At 40.0% G+C, this 20,000-nt stretch overlaps 1 protein-coding gene across 3 annotated transcripts in view; it reads left to right on the top strand.

Moving 5' to 3' along the window:
- Positions 1–20,000, top strand: part of tbck (TBC1 domain containing kinase) — a 92,141-nt gene that overhangs the window by 67,596 nt on the left and 4,545 nt on the right. For all 3 annotated transcript variants that reach the window (XM_060873068.1, XM_060873066.1, XM_060873067.1), the window contains 2 exons: positions 5,272–5,447; positions 17,558–17,733. In XM_060873068.1, the coding sequence (XP_060729051.1) occupies positions 5,272–5,447; positions 17,558–17,733 (352 nt within the window). The remainder of the gene's footprint in view (positions 1–5,271; positions 5,448–17,557; positions 17,734–20,000) is intronic.

Below are 20,000 nucleotides of genomic sequence, written 5' to 3'. Positions count from 1 at the left end.
AAAAAATATGCTTGAAAATAAATTTAATAACATTATAAACTCTAAAACAGGGGCGGCCAACCCGCGGCTCCCGAGCCACATGCGGCTCTTTGCCCGGTTTCATGCGGCTCTTACGTTCATACCGAAGTTTGTATTTGTGTCTTTTTAATGTGCGTGTTCGCTTCGCTTGAGTTCAATACGGTGTTTTCGTCAAACGCGCATGTGAGTGGGATGAAAATACCACAAAGGTTCCCAGTAGGAGCAAGATCATTTGAGTAAACAATTTGTGTCAAGTTCGCTCTTAAAATGAAGGGAAAAAAGCTGATGTTCAAGTGTGCCCATGTGTATGATGAGGCTCTTTGCGCTAACACAGTAAAAAATGTGGCTCTTGGTCTCTGACTGGTTGGCCACGCCTGCCCTAAAAGATCCGCCTTATCAATACCTTTTTGTAAAAAAAAAAAAAAAAAAAACCTTATACAATTTGGCACTTGTCGTGGGATTTATCCTCTTCTTAAACATAAAGTCCATCTTTGCCTGAATATCCATCCATTCATCCATCCGGTATTTTGTTTAAAGACCCAGTAAGTCTTACTGGGTCCTGGGGCTTACTGGGTTACTTCTTACTTACCTCATGTGGATGGGATGAACTGTTGTGGTGACCCTGAACAACAACAACGTTAAAGATCATTAAAGAGGGTTTAACATTGCAGTGCATTGGTATTATATAATTTCTATGGAGTTAGTTAGTTAGTTAGTTAGTTAGTTAGGTAGTTAGTGTATTTCTAGAAATCTTATTCCCTAATTCACTTTTTTTCTGGGAGCTGGGCTTTAGTAGTTATGTAATTGCCACATGCCATCTGGGTTTTCGTAAAGCTGCTTCGTCTATCGTTAAAAGTGTTCTAGAAATCAATTGAATTTTTAATCGAAATCTCCTACAGTCGTCTTCCACTGTCTCTCTCACACGCATTTGAAACACCCACATAAGAGCACTGCAAATATTATATTCCTCATAATCTGCATGTTTTTGCTGCACACAACAAAATCTTTTTAAATCTTTGCCATTGTTTTAGTCCCATTTGTGTGTTTTCTTATTCAGTAAAATACACGTCATTATATATAATTTGTCAAAGTGTAGTCTAGAGAAAATCGGAATAGGTCTGTAATCCCTATAATTGTGTGTGTAAAAACAAGAGTACACTTTGAGTTCAAAAAATATTTCACCGAATATTTTAACTCATTGAAATACGAGTTATATTTCTTATTTCCGTTCCACTAAAATAAGATTTCAGTGACTTTGAAATTCTAAAAGTTTGTGAAGTCTTAACTTCATCTTAACTCCCTCTGGAGCTCGATCTTAACTCTCCCGTTTCATTTCTTTTTTATATCGTGTGAACTTTCGAACGGAAACCGCTCAAGTTAATCCCCATTGACAAGCCTGTTACAGTCTGACCTTAAGTAGGGAATTCTCCCATCCTTGATCTTGAAAATCCGAGTCGTCTGTGAGGAATGATTGTCAGGGTGAACCGGACAGCGGGAGGAGACCAGCGGTAGGGAAGGCCAGAGTTACTCGGCGAGCTCTTTATCTCAGCGGCGTCTTATTCACGGTGGTCTGATTTCAAACACAGCACTGCACAGTGTACAGTTCGCTCTGCTTTGCCAGGATTGATACCGTGAGATTTATCTTAGTGATTCTAAATTTAACCCTGAGTTTGTTGGTTTCATTTTGCAGATTAGATTAGAAGGTTGGAACGAAGCAAGCACACAGGATTTTTCCAAGAATAAGCTTTCATTATCGATCCTAACTGTTCGCGCAGACGCAAATATGTACTCTTTCAAGTAAAGGAGAGTTCTTGTACAATTTTCTCATGTTTCAACAGCAGCTACCCAAAGCAATCCAATCCAAAGGACGCCTCTACGTTATATTCATTCATTCATTCATTCATTCATTCATCTTCTACCGCTTATCCGAACTACCTCGGGTCACGGGGAGCCTGTGTCTATCTCAGGCGTCATCGGGCATCAAGGCAGGATACACCCTGGACGGAGTGCCAACCCATCGCGGGGCACACACACACTCTCATTCACTCACGCAATCACTCAACCTACCATGCATGTCTTTGGACCGGGGGAGGAAACCGGAGTACCCGGAGGAAACCCCTGAGGCACGGGGAGAACATGCAAACTCCACACACACAAGGTGGAGGCGGGAATCGAACCCCCAACCCTGGAGGTGTGAGGCGAACGTGCTAACCACTAAGCCACTGTGCCCCCTGAATATATGCCACAATGCAAGGAAAATATAAACCTATGCTTGTTTACAGGCCTCCAGTACTGAGACTTAGTGTCTGTAAAGGACCTTTGCCAAAATATTTTGTGAGAAATTTGACTGATAACTGGGCTTAGAATTGATCCCTCAGGTCTCTCACGCTCTGTCGCTCAGCTCTCTCAATTTTATCGTTTTGAATTTTATATCTAAAAGTGGACTTTCAGGGGGAAATAAAATTGAAGGACGTTTGTCACTTATGTGATTGATTTTTATTACTATCAAATCCATGACATTATAAGGGAAATCTCCGTTCAGATAGATTGTTGAGTATTTTGACAAGTAACTCTCAGAAATGCTGGGAAAGTTTTCTAATCACTGTCAAAATTTTATGGTTTAGGGTTTTTTTTTGTTTGTTTGTTTGTTTTATTCCCCACAATCAATGAATTTTTAAAATCACACTGTCAGTTGTGTGAAAAGCTGTTGATTGTTGGTGCTCTGTATTTTTTAGTTTTTTCCCCTCAATTTGGGGTCACCCTCGACTTGTTTCTTTCGGCTGCCAGGTATCTTCAGGTTTAATGGTTGTCCTTGTGCTTGTGCTTGAAGCAGGAGCATGTTCCGCTTGTGCGTTTGATGCAGTGCCGCTTGCCTTCACGCTCCATTAGCCAGAGACGAAGTGGAGTGCTGCTACAGAGTGCTATTAGTACACCACCGGGACATGATGGAAGAGTGTTTGCTTTCGGGAAGTCATTTTTTTCCCCTTAATCTTTCTACTGTGCTCTCTAATGGCAGAACAAAGCCAGTTGATTATGACCAGTTGATGCTTGATCAAGTTTGATGCTCCACTTTGCTTGGAGGAGATGGTTCATAATGATCACATATTTCTCTGCTCCGGTTTTAGGACATCGTTAATGTTTAGCTCGATCAAGACTTGACTTTTATCCCAGGATTTGTCTCTATAATTTCTGAGTCCTCTTAATAACTCTTTGGAGCCTTTTGTTCCAGAAATAGTGCATGATGGGAAAAGTACTTTGTACACATTTATGATACCTTTGAGAAAACAATCCAGGATTGTGTCGGTCCAGTAGATGGTATTGGAACAACTTAGCAGATTGTTGGAAAATAAATTCTGTTGCATTTGCAGCTTGTCAGCATGATGTTCATGATCATTTCTCAAAATGATACCATTTAACAGGCTCATTTTTAAAAATAAAGCTTTTCAGACTAATTGGATGGCATATGTCCGAGTCTCATTGGCAGTGCTTCCTTGAATGTCTGAGAGTGATTACATGCAAACATTTATGACCCAGGGAAACCTGAACAAGGTCTTATGTCTCTGCCTTTACCCCCTTGACACTTCTATGTCGCCGTCTCATGGACGTTTTATCCTTTCCCTGTCTCGCAGCGTTTTGAGTCGCATCTACATTCTTCCTTCCTCACGTTTCTTCCTGTTCCTGTCAGATTTTCTGTCCATCTCTTGCTGAGAAGAATAATCACACATTATGACCCAGTAGCTGAATCCATTCTCTTCATTTTCTTTCTGTAACGTGAGGAAACGTTTGCTTTTGGTTTTATTTGAATAGCAGCTCAGTCACACTGAAACAACTCTTTAGACATCCCTGTCGCTCACTGAGGAGAAAGTGAATAGAGAATATCAGAGAGAATGAAAAGGATTGTGAGTTCCTATTTTGTTTATATCCACCACTAATCCAGTGAATTCCCATCTTCTAAGCCATGGTTTAAGGTGCGTGACTTGAGGTGAGGTTGGGCTACATCTGGAGGAAGCAACTAATCTCATCGTAACCACAGGAGTCCTTCCATTTCGAGAGTCTACAAGTGTGTGTGAGTGTAGATTGCTGCATTTTTGTCAACACTCCATTCAAGGACATATTTTGGATTGCTGGAATTGAGAATTAATTTTTTTTTTCTATTGTCAAAAAAAAAAAAAAAACAACTGCCAAAGAGTGTTTCAAAGTTCATTCAACTTCATTTGAGCTTTAACCAATTTAATAGATTTTGTTTTCCTCGGTTTAGCCAGAGGCATTCTGTCTCTTCAGCTTTCCAACTCAAACAACATTACCAGATGGTCTAGAGCAGTCTTTCTCAATCCTGGCCCTGAGGATTTGTGGATTGTTTTCTCTTCTGACTAGCCCAATTTAACCTAGTTCAAGTCGGTTAATTAGCTGATAAGTTGAATCTGGGGAGATGAGAATAGGAAAAACACCAGAATTACACAAGGCTCCGGGACCGTGCTTTGGGAACGTTACAGTAAGTGATTTAGCTGTGCAGATTAAGTTTAGGAAGCTTTAAGGGTCTTGGTCAAGAGTGTGAAGCTTGGTAGTACCATCAGTAGCATTTTTTTGTCATTGGACAATACAGTATCATACAAATAATTTGATATTTTGAAGTTTACAACTCTTAGTATTCATATATTGCTTTCCTTAGAGGTATTCTTAGAAAGTTAAAAGTGAGTAAGTGCATTGAAATAATAATAAATATTAATACCAGCGCAGTGATATTCAATGGTTGTCGAGTTCCAGCATGCCCACTGCCATACACTACCTTTTTTATAGGTGCTGATGAAAACACTATACATTATACGTATGTACTAGTAGTCCACAGAAAGTGAAAGTGACATGACATACGGCTAAGTACGGTGACCCATACTCAGAATTTGTTCTCTGCATTTAACCCATCCAAAGTGCACACACACAGCAGTGAACACACACACACCGTGAACACACACCCGGAGCAGTGGGCAGCCATTTATGCTGCGGTGCCCGGGGAGCAGTTGGTGGGTTTGGGGTGGGGGGGTTGGTGGGATGGTGCCTTGCTCAAGGGCACCTCAGTCGTGGCCGGCCTGAGACTCGAACCCCCAACCTTAGGGTTAGGAGTCAAACTCTCTAACCATTAGGCCACGACTTGCCACCAAATATATACCACAGATATACCACACTGCAAAGAAATTTTCATTTGACCCAAATACTGTAAAAAAAATTTTAAAAAAGGCATTTTTTTTCTATTTATAGAGATAGATATTGAACGCTGTGTCCGGGAATCTATCAACCTGTTCTGCTGGACTCCGAAGAGCGCCACGTATCGTCAGCACGCCCAGCCACCTAAACCCATCAGTGATGGCAATGGCTTTGGAAAGACTACAGCATTCTACTCATCAGAGTATCAAGATCTATCAAGCACAGACCTGGTGAGTATGTTTTCTTTATTAAATGGGGTTGGGAAGTGGTGTGGGGGGTATTGATTCGTTTGCCAGGGTGATGGTCATTTATTGAATTGAACAAATGGCTTTCAGAGAATCTTCTGATGATTGTGAAACACTAGATGAGCCACTGGTTTGGGCTCAGTGCCATTTTTCAGGAGAATACAGAGCCCATTACGCACCATCAATATCATCAAGTTCTGGACACAAATTAAACCCAACGCTAAACGAAATCGTTGCCCAAAAATGTCAACTGGAGATCAGTAAGTCTAATTTTGTCCAGATCTGCAGGAGGATGGTAATTAAATCTCCACTGAGATCATTCACACCACACACTTTCAGTCAGGAATAAATTCTTTCTCACTTTCAGGTTCTTAACCACAGATGGTACAATGTGTATTAACAATGACGTATGGCTTTATATGTGTTGTTTTTTATTATTATTATTATTATTATTATTATTATTATTATTATTATTATTATTATTATTATTATTAACTTGGAAACATAGTTCAAATCAAAAATCAAATCAAATCAAATTTTATATGTCACATACACATACAGTACATACAGGGTACGATATGCAGTGAAATGCTTTATGCAACTGTCCGGTATATAAGTATAAAGTATAATGTATATACATATGCATAAATATACATATCGTCGCTGTCAGGCGGAATCCTTATTTTTCAGGAAATTAAAAAAACGCCGTACCTTATCTGCAGTGCACAGGGTTTAGTCCGCGTTGCAGTGGATTGTCTTGCGCTAAATTCCTGTCCTCAGACGAGCACCAGAACTAGCGGGGGTCAAGAATTTTTTTTTCTTTGAGCCCAGTGTTTTGAAGACATTTACCTCAGAAGACGTGTTGATTCGTTGCGACTCTTCTTGAGGAGAAATATGCCACGAATCTCTCCCGCGGAGTGAGGAAGAGGTGGACAGTTGAAGTGTCCAATGGAGTTAAGAGATTTGCGCTCAAGCTATTTTCAAGACTTTAGATTGCTTAATAACTTATAGACCCACGTGGGGACTGACCAATAGCATCGATATGTGAAAAAATATGAAATTGACCAAATTTGGACATACGAGGTTTCCGCCCGACAGCGACGATATACATAAATGTGCAGAATGGTGTGTAAATAGTGTATAAAGTGGCACTGTGCTGTGCAAGTCCAGAGTTAAAGTGACAGTGACAGTCCAGAATTAATTTAAAAAATGGGGGGGTGCATGGAACAGTGGGGATGGAGAGAGAGGTCCAGTGCTAGATCCTGGGTGTCTCCTTGTTTAAACTCCGAATGGCCTGCGGGATGAAGCTTCTCCTCATCCTCTCTGTGTTTGCTTATAGGGAGTGGAAGCGTTTCCCTGAACGCAACAAGGAAAAGAGTCCATTGTTGGGATGGCTGAGATCTTTTGCAATCTTCCTGGCTCTGGTCCGTAGAACATAATGTAGAACATAATGAAAAAAAAAAAAACAGGGTCAAAAGAAAGAGGTGAAAAAATAGTTATGTGTGGGAGAGTAAGTCTTATTAAGGCGTTTATTCCTGCATTTATTATAAATGTAATTTAGAAGCTTAATAAGAAGCTTACCGGATCAATTAGCTACCATTCATGCCTACTGTATATTTAAACACATATCGAATCTCTTGTTTTTGGTGTCCAGTCCTGTTAATAGGATTTATATATCCAAAAGCTAATTAAATCCATGATGAGGCTTGATCTGTGAGAAGAAAAAAAAAAAAGAAAAACGGATCCCAAGATTTGCCATTAAAACAGTTCTGACCACACACACAGATAAGAATTAATCCTTTACCAGATGTTCTATTATATGTGGCAGATTTCTAAAACTGTGGGTTTGCACTGTGGCAGGGGATTATAATGGTGGCTTGGGAAAAAGTTGGAACACAGTGAACCTGGGAAGCAGTTGAAACATGACTTGAGCTGTAATAATTGCCTCAAAACAAAGAAGAAACCTACCAGACATTGTGTACATTAATTTTGACACGCTGTACAAACATAGAAGGACAGGGTTTAGCAAGGTCAGAACTCTGTCATGACAAATGGGTCAGATGCAAAGCACTCGTTCTGATGTGCCCTAACTAACATACCCTCGGGTTTCTATTTTTATTCTAGCGTGAGGTTTTAAGGGCACTCTTCATGATCTGTCCGTAGCTCAGGGCTTGTTGTGCTTACATGGCTTTACATGGGAATGAGACTATGTATACGTTAGGCTACTGTTACTGCTGTAGGCTTAAAAATAACATGACAAAGTTAGTAGATTAATGTTTAACAAAGTGTGTTTTGATGAAGAACGTCTAAGCTGGATTTGGATTTCATCTTTCTGAGTTAATTGCTGGCCAAATCTGACCCAAGCTGAACACTATCCAGTTGTTGCTAATGAAATCTAATGCCATATGTGTATATGTTAATGAGGTGTGATTTCTGAGAACTTCATGATGAGCAACATGGCTAAACTGAGCTTTATTGCACGGATTCCTTTGCAGATGGTGTTTGACAGGTAAAAGAGATAAATTTCTGCTTTTTAGCAGAGGCTGCTGTTTAAATGCAGCGCTGTGAACCCTCAACAGGTTGGACTGTCACCATGAATCTGTTGGCGTGTGTCTTATTTATGGTGCCAGACAAGCAGTCATTTACAGATCGACGCAGAGTTCAGGGGTTGTTAACACGCACACCAGGGAATCAGGCTTCCATCATAAACACGTCAAGCCTCTTGACGCCTAACCAACCTTCACCCTCACCACACAGACACATGCCGTACCCGCTGTCTATACACTAATCATTCTATAGCCAACACCTCCCTAAGCGTTACCAAAGCTCTTATCAAACTACCGTAAAACTTCAAATAATAGCCCGGGCTTCTATTTACCCAAATCGCCGAACTGCACCGGTTTGTATTTGAAACAGGCGTCTATAAGAGACAGGCCTTTAATTTAGTGTTGAGATGTTCAAGCATGACAGTAGGAGGTTACCACATTATATTACGTTTTATTTATAATTTATAGTTGTGCGTCTTCTGACTGAAAAGTCGTTGCGCTTCAGGAATTTGTCCAGCCAGCCAGCGCTTGCAGTAAAACTCTCCTCATCCCTGCCGTCACTCACTGTTGCATACACTTCTTTTGCCTTGGTCCTGATCATTTTACGTGAGACTCTGAGATGCTTTGCCCGCATGCTGTGGATCCACTCACACACGCTTACCTCCAGCTCTTCACTGGCCTTCTTCCTTCCTCCACCTCGCAGTCTGGCCCTTTTGTCGTCTTCCTCGGACAGACGTTGCAGTTCAGCTCTATTTTTACGCCATTCTCATACTCTCTTTGGATCAACCGAGAAATGTCTTGCCGCTGCTTCTCCCGAATTTTTTTTCGGCAAATTTGACAACTGTCAGCTTAAATGTCAAATCATACTTTTTTCTTTTTGTCTCCATGGTGGTATTGAGAGAATTAAGAAAAAATGAAGACTAAAAGAAAGTTCGTTTGTTAAGAAAAAGAAACCTCTTTGTTATGTTGCCATAGTGATGAGTTGTTTATGAACGGTTGCGTATGTCACGTGAAATCTAATCAAAACATAGAACAGACGATCTGACGGGTTTTAGAAGATCAAATTCAACCCGATACTAAAAAACAGACCATTTATTTACCCAAACCTGTCGTCACACCAGGCGTTTAAAAGAGACAGGCGTCTATTTGGGACTCGGCTATTATTTGACGTTTTACGGTATACCAACTTGTCCTCAGCTTATCTAATCTGAACATTCAGTGGCCAAACCTGTCTCTAAGTTTCTACTTATAGAATACTTATTTTCCAGTCTAGTTTGGTTCAGCAGAAAAGAAAAATTAAGGCCCTATTACCAAGCGGTCAGGTTAAGAGTTATTGCAGATATTTCATGCCATCCATGTGTTACTCATATTTCAGATAACACTAACTGACAGATCCAGCTGGAAATTGGCTGATTCAGTACTGGTTTGATCTTCTGTGCTGTGTCCTTACTGTTGTCTGTGTAGTCCACTGGATCTTTTTTTAATCCACGAGTGTATGAAGTTTTGTCTGTAGTAGTTTCTTACGCTATGTATTTAAGTCATCCAGATAGTTTTGCAAACCGTATCGAAAAAACCTTTTGTTGTTTTGCTTGAAATTCTGTTTCTGTAGGATTGTTCTATTGGTTTGAGATAATGTGTCTCCAATTTTCCACACTTACTCCAGACCTTCATTTGATGTTCCAAAGTCACAGAAAGCTTTCAGTTCTGTTTTCACTGGCAGCTACCCAAAGCTCACTCTACACGTTGAAAGCACTCTCGTCTGTTCATCTAGTGCAGGCTGAAGCATTTGTCCTAATTTTCCACCATTCTGCAGCTGAACATGGCTTCATGGGCTGCTGCGTATATCCACGTCCACTTCTATTTGTCAGAACACAAACTCGTATAGGATTTTTCTGCTCTTGCTCTTAGATCTCATACCGTACTACACACTGTATAACACAACACAACACTTCTGTTAAGGAAAGCTATTTTGATCAGACTTTAGAGCAGCACCGATCACCTACACTGACAGTTTACTGAAAGTGATGTTAAATTTGATCATTTCAGCCTTTGCTCTTAGATTTTTTTTTTGTTGTTGTTGTATTTTTTTTGAATGCTTTTATTTGCTAATGTTTGGAAATGGTTCATACACCCTGCCAAACATTGAATCATGTCCAGCCCATAAATCTGTCAATGTATTTAGTCTAAAGCCAAGAAAACTCTTTAAAATCCCTGCATGGGAGTCTTCATTAATGCATTTGGGAATGCAATATTTTATTAAGACTGCTAAGTATGTGTTATTAACAAATTAAATAAACTAGGTTTTTTTCTTCCTGTCAATTTGAAATATTTATCTTTATTGAGAAACAAACAAGCAAAAAACTTCTGAAGCAGTTCTGGAAGCAGAGCTAATCTTAACACAAGCTTAACATTTATTCTCAGTGTCAGTATTTTGGTAATTTTAAGTTATTGGTCATATTTAGTTATTAAGTTTAGATTTAATAACTTTCTTCTTCTTCTTCTTCTTCTTCTTCTTTTTGTTCTTCTTGTCCTTGTCGTTGCTGTTGTTGTTGTTCTTCTTCTTCTTCTTCTTCTTCTTCTTCTTCTTCTTCTTCTTTTGGTTCTTCTTCTTCTTTTTGTTCTTCTTGTCCTTGTCGTTGCTGTTGTTCTTCTTCTTTTTCTTCTTCTTCTTCCTCTTCTTCTTTTTGTCCTTGTTGTTTCGTTGTTGTTGTTGTTCTTCTTCTTCTTCTTCTTCTTCTTCTTCTTCTTCTCATTCTTCTTCTTCTTCTTCTTCTTCTTCTTTTTGTTCTTCTTGTCCTTGTTGTTGTTGTTGTTCTTCTTCTTCTTCTTCTTCTTTTTGTTCTTCTTGTCCTTGTTGTTGTTGTTCTTCTTCTTCTTCTTCTTCTTCTTCTGCTCCTCATTCTTCTTCTTCTCATTCTTCTCATTCTTCTTCTTCTTGACTCCTGCATAAGGAACTGCACATACAGTATCTTAAAATGTTATTCCAATGTTTTAAAGAAGCTTCTGCCCACATTCTCCCCTAAGGCCATACACGTCTTAATAAAATCAATAAAAAAAAATTAATAAAACCAGATACATTTTCATTGATATTTGGGGTGTCATCAAGTATGCTATATTTACTGTAGGTCTAGCTAGCTAATATTTGACAAAACAAAGAGATCATCAGGACATCTTTGTGTCTCTGAGGCACTGTATGAGCTGTCAGGGTAGGGAGGAGACATGAGGAATCACATTTGTAAGATAAAACTGCCATTTTCACTAATGCTCTAATGTTGCACCGATAGCCGTGAATTAATTCTTAATGACAGTCTAATTGCAATGAAATTCAGGATTCAAGCTCACACTCATATATCAAGGCACTGCATGTGTTCAGGCTTCTTTATACTCGATTATTCTCATTTATACGACAGCGCTGTTGAAGTTTCAATTCTCACTGGTCCATTTATGAAAGGCTGGTGAAGGAACAACAGTTTATATCTGCTGTAAAGTAAGTGATAACAGGAGCTAGCTTGTTTCTTGGATGTTTAACAACATAAAATAAATATGACTATAAATGGATAAAAATTGTGACATATAGATAAGCCTGACTACGGTGGCCGAGAAGTGCAAAACACATGAACAAATCTGAAAACACATGAACAAATCCGAAAACACAACGACTAGTCAGACAACCGGAAGAGGTTGGTATAGTTTGTGAATGGAAACTTACCGATCATCGGATGAGACACCTGTCATTCACCTGTATATCTTGAATGACAGGTGTCTCGTCCAATGATAGGTAAGTTTCCAATCCAAGTTGGTATAGTTTGTGATTGGAACACGTCCCGATCATTGGACAAGACACCTGTCACTCAAGGTATAAATGAAGTTCAACAGTCTGCCACAGGGAAAAGTTGGAATGGATGGATGGAATGGATTACTGTGGATTACTGTGGATTAATTCTGTTATTTTCTTATATTTAAACGGAGAACTTTACACATTACACATAAGATTCCATACCTGTATATCTTGAATGACAAGTGTATTGTCCAATGATCGGTAAGTTTCCATTCAAAAACGATACCTATTGTTTCCGGGTTGTCTGACTTGTCGTGTTTTCGGATTTGTTAATTTGTTTTCGGATTTGTTAATGTGTTTTTGGATTTTTTTAATGTGTTTTCGGATTTGTTAATGTGTTTTCGGATTTGTTAATGTGTTTTCGGATTTGTTAATTTGTTTTCGCATTTGTTAATTTGTTTTTGGATTTTTTTATGTGTTTTCGGATTTGTTCATTTGTTTTCGGATTTGTTAATGTGTTTTTGAATTTTTTTAATGTGTTTTCGGATTTGCTAATTTGTTTTTGAATTTTTTTAATGTGTTTTCGGATTTGTTAATTTGTTTTCGGATTTGTTAATGTGTTTTGCACTTCTCGGCCACCGTACCTGACACCACCCCATCACTTATTTTAATGGTTAAATGTTGTGTCTGCATGGTCATTCAGCTTTTAGTTATTTTGGGTTGAAATCAATTTAATCCTTGCAACCAATTTCCTTCCTGTCATTCATTTTGATGGGTGCTGCTGCTCGTATCATTTCCATGGAGGTACTGTATAATAGGTGTGTGGTTGTCTGGGAGGTTATCGATGCCAAGTGAGGGGGTGATTGTCATTTCTCAGTCGTTACATTATAAGACGTGTCACCGTGTAGAAATCTCCATGCTAAAACAGGCAGCACTGCCAGTCTAAGCCATTTCTGTATTCTAAATTGATTTGGAAGATTTCAGATAGTTTGTTCAGGTGCTTGTTGAGCTGTTTAACTTCTTCTGAAAGTAACCACTTACCATGTGCACTTGTTGGAGGTGTAGTGTTCATGACAGCTAGACATGACCTTAACATGTGTAGGCAGTATCTATGCTAGGGAGTAGCACAATGCATTAAAATTCTGCATATGGACGTCAGGAAAATAGAAATCACAGTACAAACTACAGTGATAGAAACTGGACAGTGGAAGTAATTAGGGAAAAATAAATCAACCTCAACAGACTGTAGTCTTTTGTAGTTCCTGTTCTTGTCTGATTGGAGTAAAAGGTGACTCGATGTTTTGATGTGTTGTGCGTTTTGGGATGCTTTTCTCGTCATTCATTCATTCATTCATCTTCTACCGCTTATCCGAACTACCTCGGGTCAAGGGGAGCCTGTGCCTATCTCAGGCGTCATCGGGCATCAAGGCAGGATACACCCTGGACGGAGTGCCAACCCACACACTATGGACAATTTTTACAGAGATGCCAATCAACCTACCATGCATGCCTTTGGACCGGGGGCTGAAACCCCGAGGCACGGGGAGAACATGCAAACTCCACACACACAAGGTGGAGGCGGGAATCGAACCCCCAACCCTGGATGTGTGAGGCGAATGTGCTAACCACTAAGCCACCGTGCCCCCCGCTTTTCTCGTCATCACAAATATAAAGAGTAACTACTTCAAGTTTGAGATATAAGATTTTCACGTACACGGTTAGATATAAGAATAATCCGTGCAGTGAAATGAAAACCTTTTGTCTGTACATATAAATTGAGCTAATTTAAAAAATAAATAAGAACAAATAGAAATAAGAATGTTGTTGTCGAGGGCGGTGCGAGAGTGACGGGCACCTGCATGGTGTGCAGCTCCTGCTCCTGCTCCAGCAGCATGACAGGGCCTACACCCACTGGGTCACGTGAGTGGTGGTCGGTGTCGTCATGGTGACAAGGGTGCCGCCGTTTGCCGTGAGAACCTTTGAGAGTTACTGCTTCGGTGCCTGGGTTAGCTCCCTGCCCAGGGATTGAACGAATCGATAAGTAATAAAAATTTTGAAATCTGTGTGTTTAATGATGTTACATAGTAAAAATACAGAACAGGCTAAAAGAAATGTACCTAATGTACAAATGTGTTATAAGTAGTAACAGTCTGATGGCAAGGAGATGGGGAAAAAAAGCTTCTCCTGAACCTCTGTTTTAGTCCTCAGTCTACATACATAAGCACTGACCTGACTGCAACAAGCTGAACAGACCGTTACCGAGGATGGCTGGAGTCTTTAACGATATTATCCATAATTGCTTATAATATTCAAACCTTCTCAACCCACTATAGTGACTATCCACTGACCTCTCACCATCGTGCGTGTTTCCGCCTGCAGATCTGCTGCTCACTGGATGTTTATTCACACCATTGTCAAGTCACTATTATTGTCACATCACCACAGCACATGTGCCTTGGTGAGTGAAATTCTTAGGAGCAAACTCCAAAAATTTCAGAAAAAAATTAACATACAGATAATGAATTGACAGGTGAAAATGTGCAATTTGCTCATACATATATTCAATACAATATGTGTGTACAATATGTACAATTAACAAACAGATAATGAAATCAACACTTGAATGTGCAATATGCTCATACATATAGTCAGTACACACAGTGTACTATTGGGCATATTTACAGTAGCACTACACATTATATGCAATATGTACTTATATATATAATATATAGTTAAATAACACAACAGCTACCAATATAGGATGCTAAAAACTAGCCACTTTTTTAATTTATATTTTAAACTACCTTCATTGTAACTTGCGAGACTGTATACACTCACCGGCCACTTTATTAGGTACACCTGTCCAACTGATCCTTAACGCAAATTTCTAATCAGCCAATCACATGGCAGCAACTCAATGCATTTAGGCATGTAGACATGGTCAAGACGATCTGCTGCAGTTCAAACCGAGCGTCAGAATGGGGAAGAAAGGTGATTTAAGTGGCTTTGAACGTGGCATGGTTGTTGGTGCCAGACGGGCTGGTCTGAGTATTTCAGAAACTGCTGATCTACTGGGGTTTCACGCACAACCACCTCTAGGGTTTACAGAGAATGGTCCGAAAAAGAGAAAATATCCAGTGAGGGCAGTTCTGTGGGCGCAAATGCCTTGTTGATGCCAAAGGTCAGAGGAGAATGGCCAGACTGGTTCGAGCTGATAGAAAGACAACAGTAACTCTAATAACCACTCGTTACAACCGAGATATGCAGAAGAGCATCTCTGAACGCACAACACGTCGAACCTTGAGGCGGATGGGCTACAGCAGCAGAAGACCTCACCGGTACTAGTAAGGTGTACCTAATAAAGTGGCCGGTGAGTGTATATTTGGAAAGAACACCAATAGCTCAGTTCCTATTAACATGAACAGACATTCATCTGTGATTGGCCAGAGTCTAACTAATCCAAAAACAGGGTCGGTGATGTTCATGCCCATAAACATTTTATGGCCCACATGAACCATTGCCATAAAAGCAGATGTCTAATTCTGTCTCCCAAGTAGGACAGCTTTTACCTCAGGGGGAACAAGCACCACCCCCAAAAAATGTCATGGAGTAACTACTGAATGAAGGTGGAATAATTAGAAGACCATAGACCATGCTAATATTGTGCGTATTTAATACGAATCGTATCATATGACTGAATACGGCTCAAGTCTTACGATGACCTTTGAGTACAAAACTAGTTTCACTCTGTAAAGGATTAGAAGATTAATATTAATCTTCTTAAAATGCATTACTTTAAAGCTGTGCGCGCTACCGCTGCTCTTCCCTGCTGTCTGGAGTATTCTGGGGTCCTTACTGGCTTATTCAAGGTTGTCACTGAGATGAGCCTGACAAGATGAATGTCAAAATGTAGCAACAAGGTCTCTCACACACACACACACACACACACACACACACACACACAAACGTAAATTTTTTTTTTTTTAATGCTATCCAGCACCTTTTCATTTTTGTGCCCTCTTGATTAGTGCATAGTCTATGAATTCATCTGTCCTCCAGTTCAAGCTCTCACTGCCATTTCACGCTCTCTTGTGCGCTTATATTTTCTATTTTCTGATTTTCTCTCTCCTCACTTCATCCCTCGTTCATACATAAACACATATCTATGGCCACGCCCACTGAAGCTGAACAATATAATGATCAATATAATATAATAATATTAATATATATAATATATTATTAGATATTATAATATATATTGATGTAATATAATAATATAATATAATGATCAATATAATATAATATTAATATATATAATATATTATAATATATTATTATATTAATATGTAATAATATAATGAAAAATATATTAATGAATGAGATGCAATTTTTTCATTGTTTAGCACATTGTTATGAAAAAAAATTGTTGATGATGAAAGTTTGTTTCATAAAATGAAATTGTAATTTATTTATTTATTTATTTTTTATCTCTTTAACTTCTTGTAACACACTTCAGACTGTACAGAATGTACACTTTAAATAATACACCCCAGTGTGGTATCTCAACACACCACTGTGTCATTTCCTGTAGCATTAAACTAAGGTGTGTCATTAGACACTGGTTCAGTAAGTGATTATTGACAATGTTGTTCATTCCTCTGTACCTTGTTGTTTAAAATGATGAATGCAGACTGCTGTCAGGCTCGATCCTGTCCCTGTGGTGCAGAAAGAATCTCTCTCTCATTCTCTCTTCTCTCTGTCACTCTCTCCTCCTCTCTCTGTCTCACACACACATTCTCTCTCTCTCTTTCACTGTCTCATTTCTCCCCCCTCCTCTCTCTCTCTCTCTCTCTCTCTCTCTCTCTCTCTCTCTCTCTCTCTCTCTCTCTCTCTCTCTCTGCTATCTCTCTCTCTCTCTCTGCTATCTCTCTCTCTCTCTCTCTCTCTCTCTCTCTCTCTCTCTCTCTCTCTCTCTCTTTCTCTCTTTCACTGTCTTATTTCTCCCCCCTCTCTCTCTGCTATCTCTCTCTCTCTCTCTCTCTCTCTCTCTCTCTCTCTCTCTCTCTCTCTCTCTCTCTCTCTCTCTCTCTCTCTCTCTCTCTCTCTCTCTCTCTCTCTCTCTCTCTCTCTCTCTCTCTCTCTCTCTCTCTCGCTCTCTTTCTTTCACTGTCTCATTTCTCCCTCCCTCTCTCTCTGCTATCTCTCTCTCTGCTATCTCTCGCTCTCTCTCTCTCTCTCTCTCTCTCTCTCTCTCTCTCTCTCTCTCTCTCTCTCTCTCTCTCTATCTCTCTCTCCCTCTCTGCTATCTCTCTCTCTCTCTCTCTCTCTCTCTCTCTCTCTCTCTCTCTCTGTCTGCTATCTCTCTCTCTCTCTCTCTCTCTCTCTCTCTCTCTCTCTCTCTCCCTCTCTCTCTCTCTGCTATCTCTCTCTCTCTCTCTCTCTCTCTCTCTCTCTCTCTCTCTCTCTCTCTCTCTCTCTCTCTCTCTCTCTCTCTCTCTCTCTGCTATCTCTCTCTCTCTCTGCTATCTCTCTCTCTCTCTCTCTCTCTCTCTCTCTCTCTGCTATCTCTCTCTCTCTCTCTCTCTCTCTCTCTCTGCTATCTCTCTCACTCTCTCTCGCTCTCTCTCTGCTATCTCTCTCTCTCTCTCTCTCTCTCTGCTATCTCTCTCTCTCTCTCTCTCTCTCTCTCCCTCTCTCTCTCTCTGCTATCTCTCTCTCTGCTATCTCTCTCTCTCTCTCTCTCTCTCTCTCTCTCTCTCTCTCTCTCTCAGTCCCGTGAGCCGTTGAAACTGTCTGAGCTGAAGGCTGAAGTATCTCCACGGATCTCAGCTGAGGATCTGATTGATCTGTGTGAGCTGACTGGTCCGGCTCACTTCAAGACTCCTGTAAAGAGACCCAAGGCGGTCAAAACCAAGATCGTGGCAGTAGACATCCGGAGCAACGAGGAGTATCCTTTATACACTGAGCTGTAAACTTAAACTCACTGCCTGACTCACTCAAACAGCCAGAAGGTCCTGAAGTCCTCATAAAATCCTGTTTATTTCTAAACCACATCGCTAAACACTCCTCTTTTCTTTCCTTCCAAAAAAGTTAGGCCAAAATATTTCCTTTCAGTTACTGAAATTTTTGAATATATAAATATAGTACTGATTATCAACTGAAGGTACTCACAAGGATAGAAAGACGTGTGTTCGTGTGCATGTTTGTGTGCGTATTTTTGTGTGTGTGTGTGTGTGTGTGTGTGTGTGTGTGTGTGTGTGTGTGTGTGTGTGTGTGTGTGTGTGTGTGTGTGTGTGTGTGTGTGTGTGTGTGTGTGTGTGCGTGCATGAGCGAGCACAAATTTTCTCTTAGAAACCAGCATGAACACTTCAAACTGAAGCCACTGATCCATCACAGCTGGGTTACTGCACTCACAAACCACCTGCATTCTCACCTCAAAAAGCTCTGAAAATTGTCTGATTCCAACACACACACACACACACACACACACACACACACACATACACACACACTGCTGCATACAGTATGTAGCTTACCTGGAGCACCATTCTCACTCACTCTCTCTCGCTCTCGCTCTCTCTCTGTCTCTCTCTCTCTCGCTCTCGCTCTTTCTCTCTCACGCACACACACACACGCACGCACACAAACACACACACTGCCTGCATATTTAGCTTACCTGGAGCACCATTCTCATTCTCACTCACTCACTCACTCACTCTCTCTCTCTCACACACACACGCACACACACACACAGCTTGCATAAGTAGCTTCCCTGAAGCACCATTCTCACTCTTTTACACACACATATACACACACACAGTGCCAGCTTATGCTCTATATGGCCTTCATTCTACATTCCATTGTAGTAGGTCATCAGTTATGTGTCTGATGAAGTGACTGGATTATTGTTGGTTCAGATCCCAAGTTCAGAGAGCTTCTGTTCCGCAGCTCTGTACTGTTCTGTACAGTATCTAGCTATAAAGTACTGAATAAAAGTGTCAGCCAGATGAATAAATGTTAAACGCTTACGTATTGTGCCAAAATGTCAGACTTAACACCCGCTCTCGCAATACTGTTACTGCGTATCCTCTGGCCTGCGTGAACTTCTGGAAGGTAATCAGGGCCGTAGCTAGAGGATTCGGGGCCCCCTGAAAAAAATAATTAGTTAATTTATTTTAATATATTTATTAATTTAAACTAAGTTAATTTATTGTACAATATATGAGCATGGAGACCCACATGTAATCTAATAGGGGTTTCTTAAAATATAACAAAACAGATAACAAATAAATGTAAATAAACGTTTTTACTGAACATCAGTTTAAGCAAAATTCAGCAGGTCAAGAAGAGACCGACTGAATTAATTAAATAAAACCACTAAAATTACTCATTGTCTTAATTTTTAATAAAGATAATTTGATACTGCATAATATATTTTAAATATATCCATCCAAGAGCAGTGTTGGATGCGTGTTTTCTCTAATATGATTAAATGCATCATCAGCAGATGATGCAGGTGCGTGACATCATGTTACTTTTATATGTATAAGCGCTTTATACAATATAATGCTTGCGACATGCGTCATGACTCGTATCCAGTTTTTCTTTTGCGCGCCGGTAATAAAAACAAAACAAAACAAAACAAAAAAAACCTAACAGTACGCGCCCCACGCGAAGTTTTCCCACAAAAGTAAATCGGGCACCAAAATGACAACACTAACCTGTAGTAAAGAATGGCATGATCGACTGGGATACAGCAGCTCTTTTGGCCTCCCTCTCCTTCTTTTCATGACGTTTCTGGTACCCTGATTTATGTTTTCGTATCATTTTCATTCGGTCAGTCAGTCTCCGTCTCTTCCACCAAGTTCATCTCTAACTTCAGCTGCCGCGTCAACACTGATTGGTCCTTTTCACAAGCTAGGGTGGGACTTACGATTTATTGGGTCCCTCAGATGTTTGTCATTGATTGATTAATTAATAAATACCTCGTATCGGACTAAACCATTTTTAGGGAGGGGTGACGAGCTGATATTTGGAAGACTTATTATATGAAATTGTATGTTTCTGTGGTTTTCATTAAGATCTGTGGCATACGACTATTATTAATATTAGAATTATTCACAGAACAGGGGCCTATGTAGTATAGCTGCTGGATTTTGTGGGGCCCCTTGGGCAGTGGGGGCCCCTGTAATTGTCACCAACTTTCACCCCACT

Source organism: Tachysurus vachellii, chromosome 6 (assembly GCF_030014155.1).
Source record: "Tachysurus vachellii isolate PV-2020 chromosome 6, HZAU_Pvac_v1, whole genome shotgun sequence".
NCBI classification, from domain to species: domain Eukaryota; kingdom Metazoa; phylum Chordata; class Actinopteri; order Siluriformes; family Bagridae; genus Tachysurus; species Tachysurus vachellii.
Note: the sequence above shows the minus strand (reverse complement) of the source record. Positions and strands in the feature narration are given on the sequence as shown.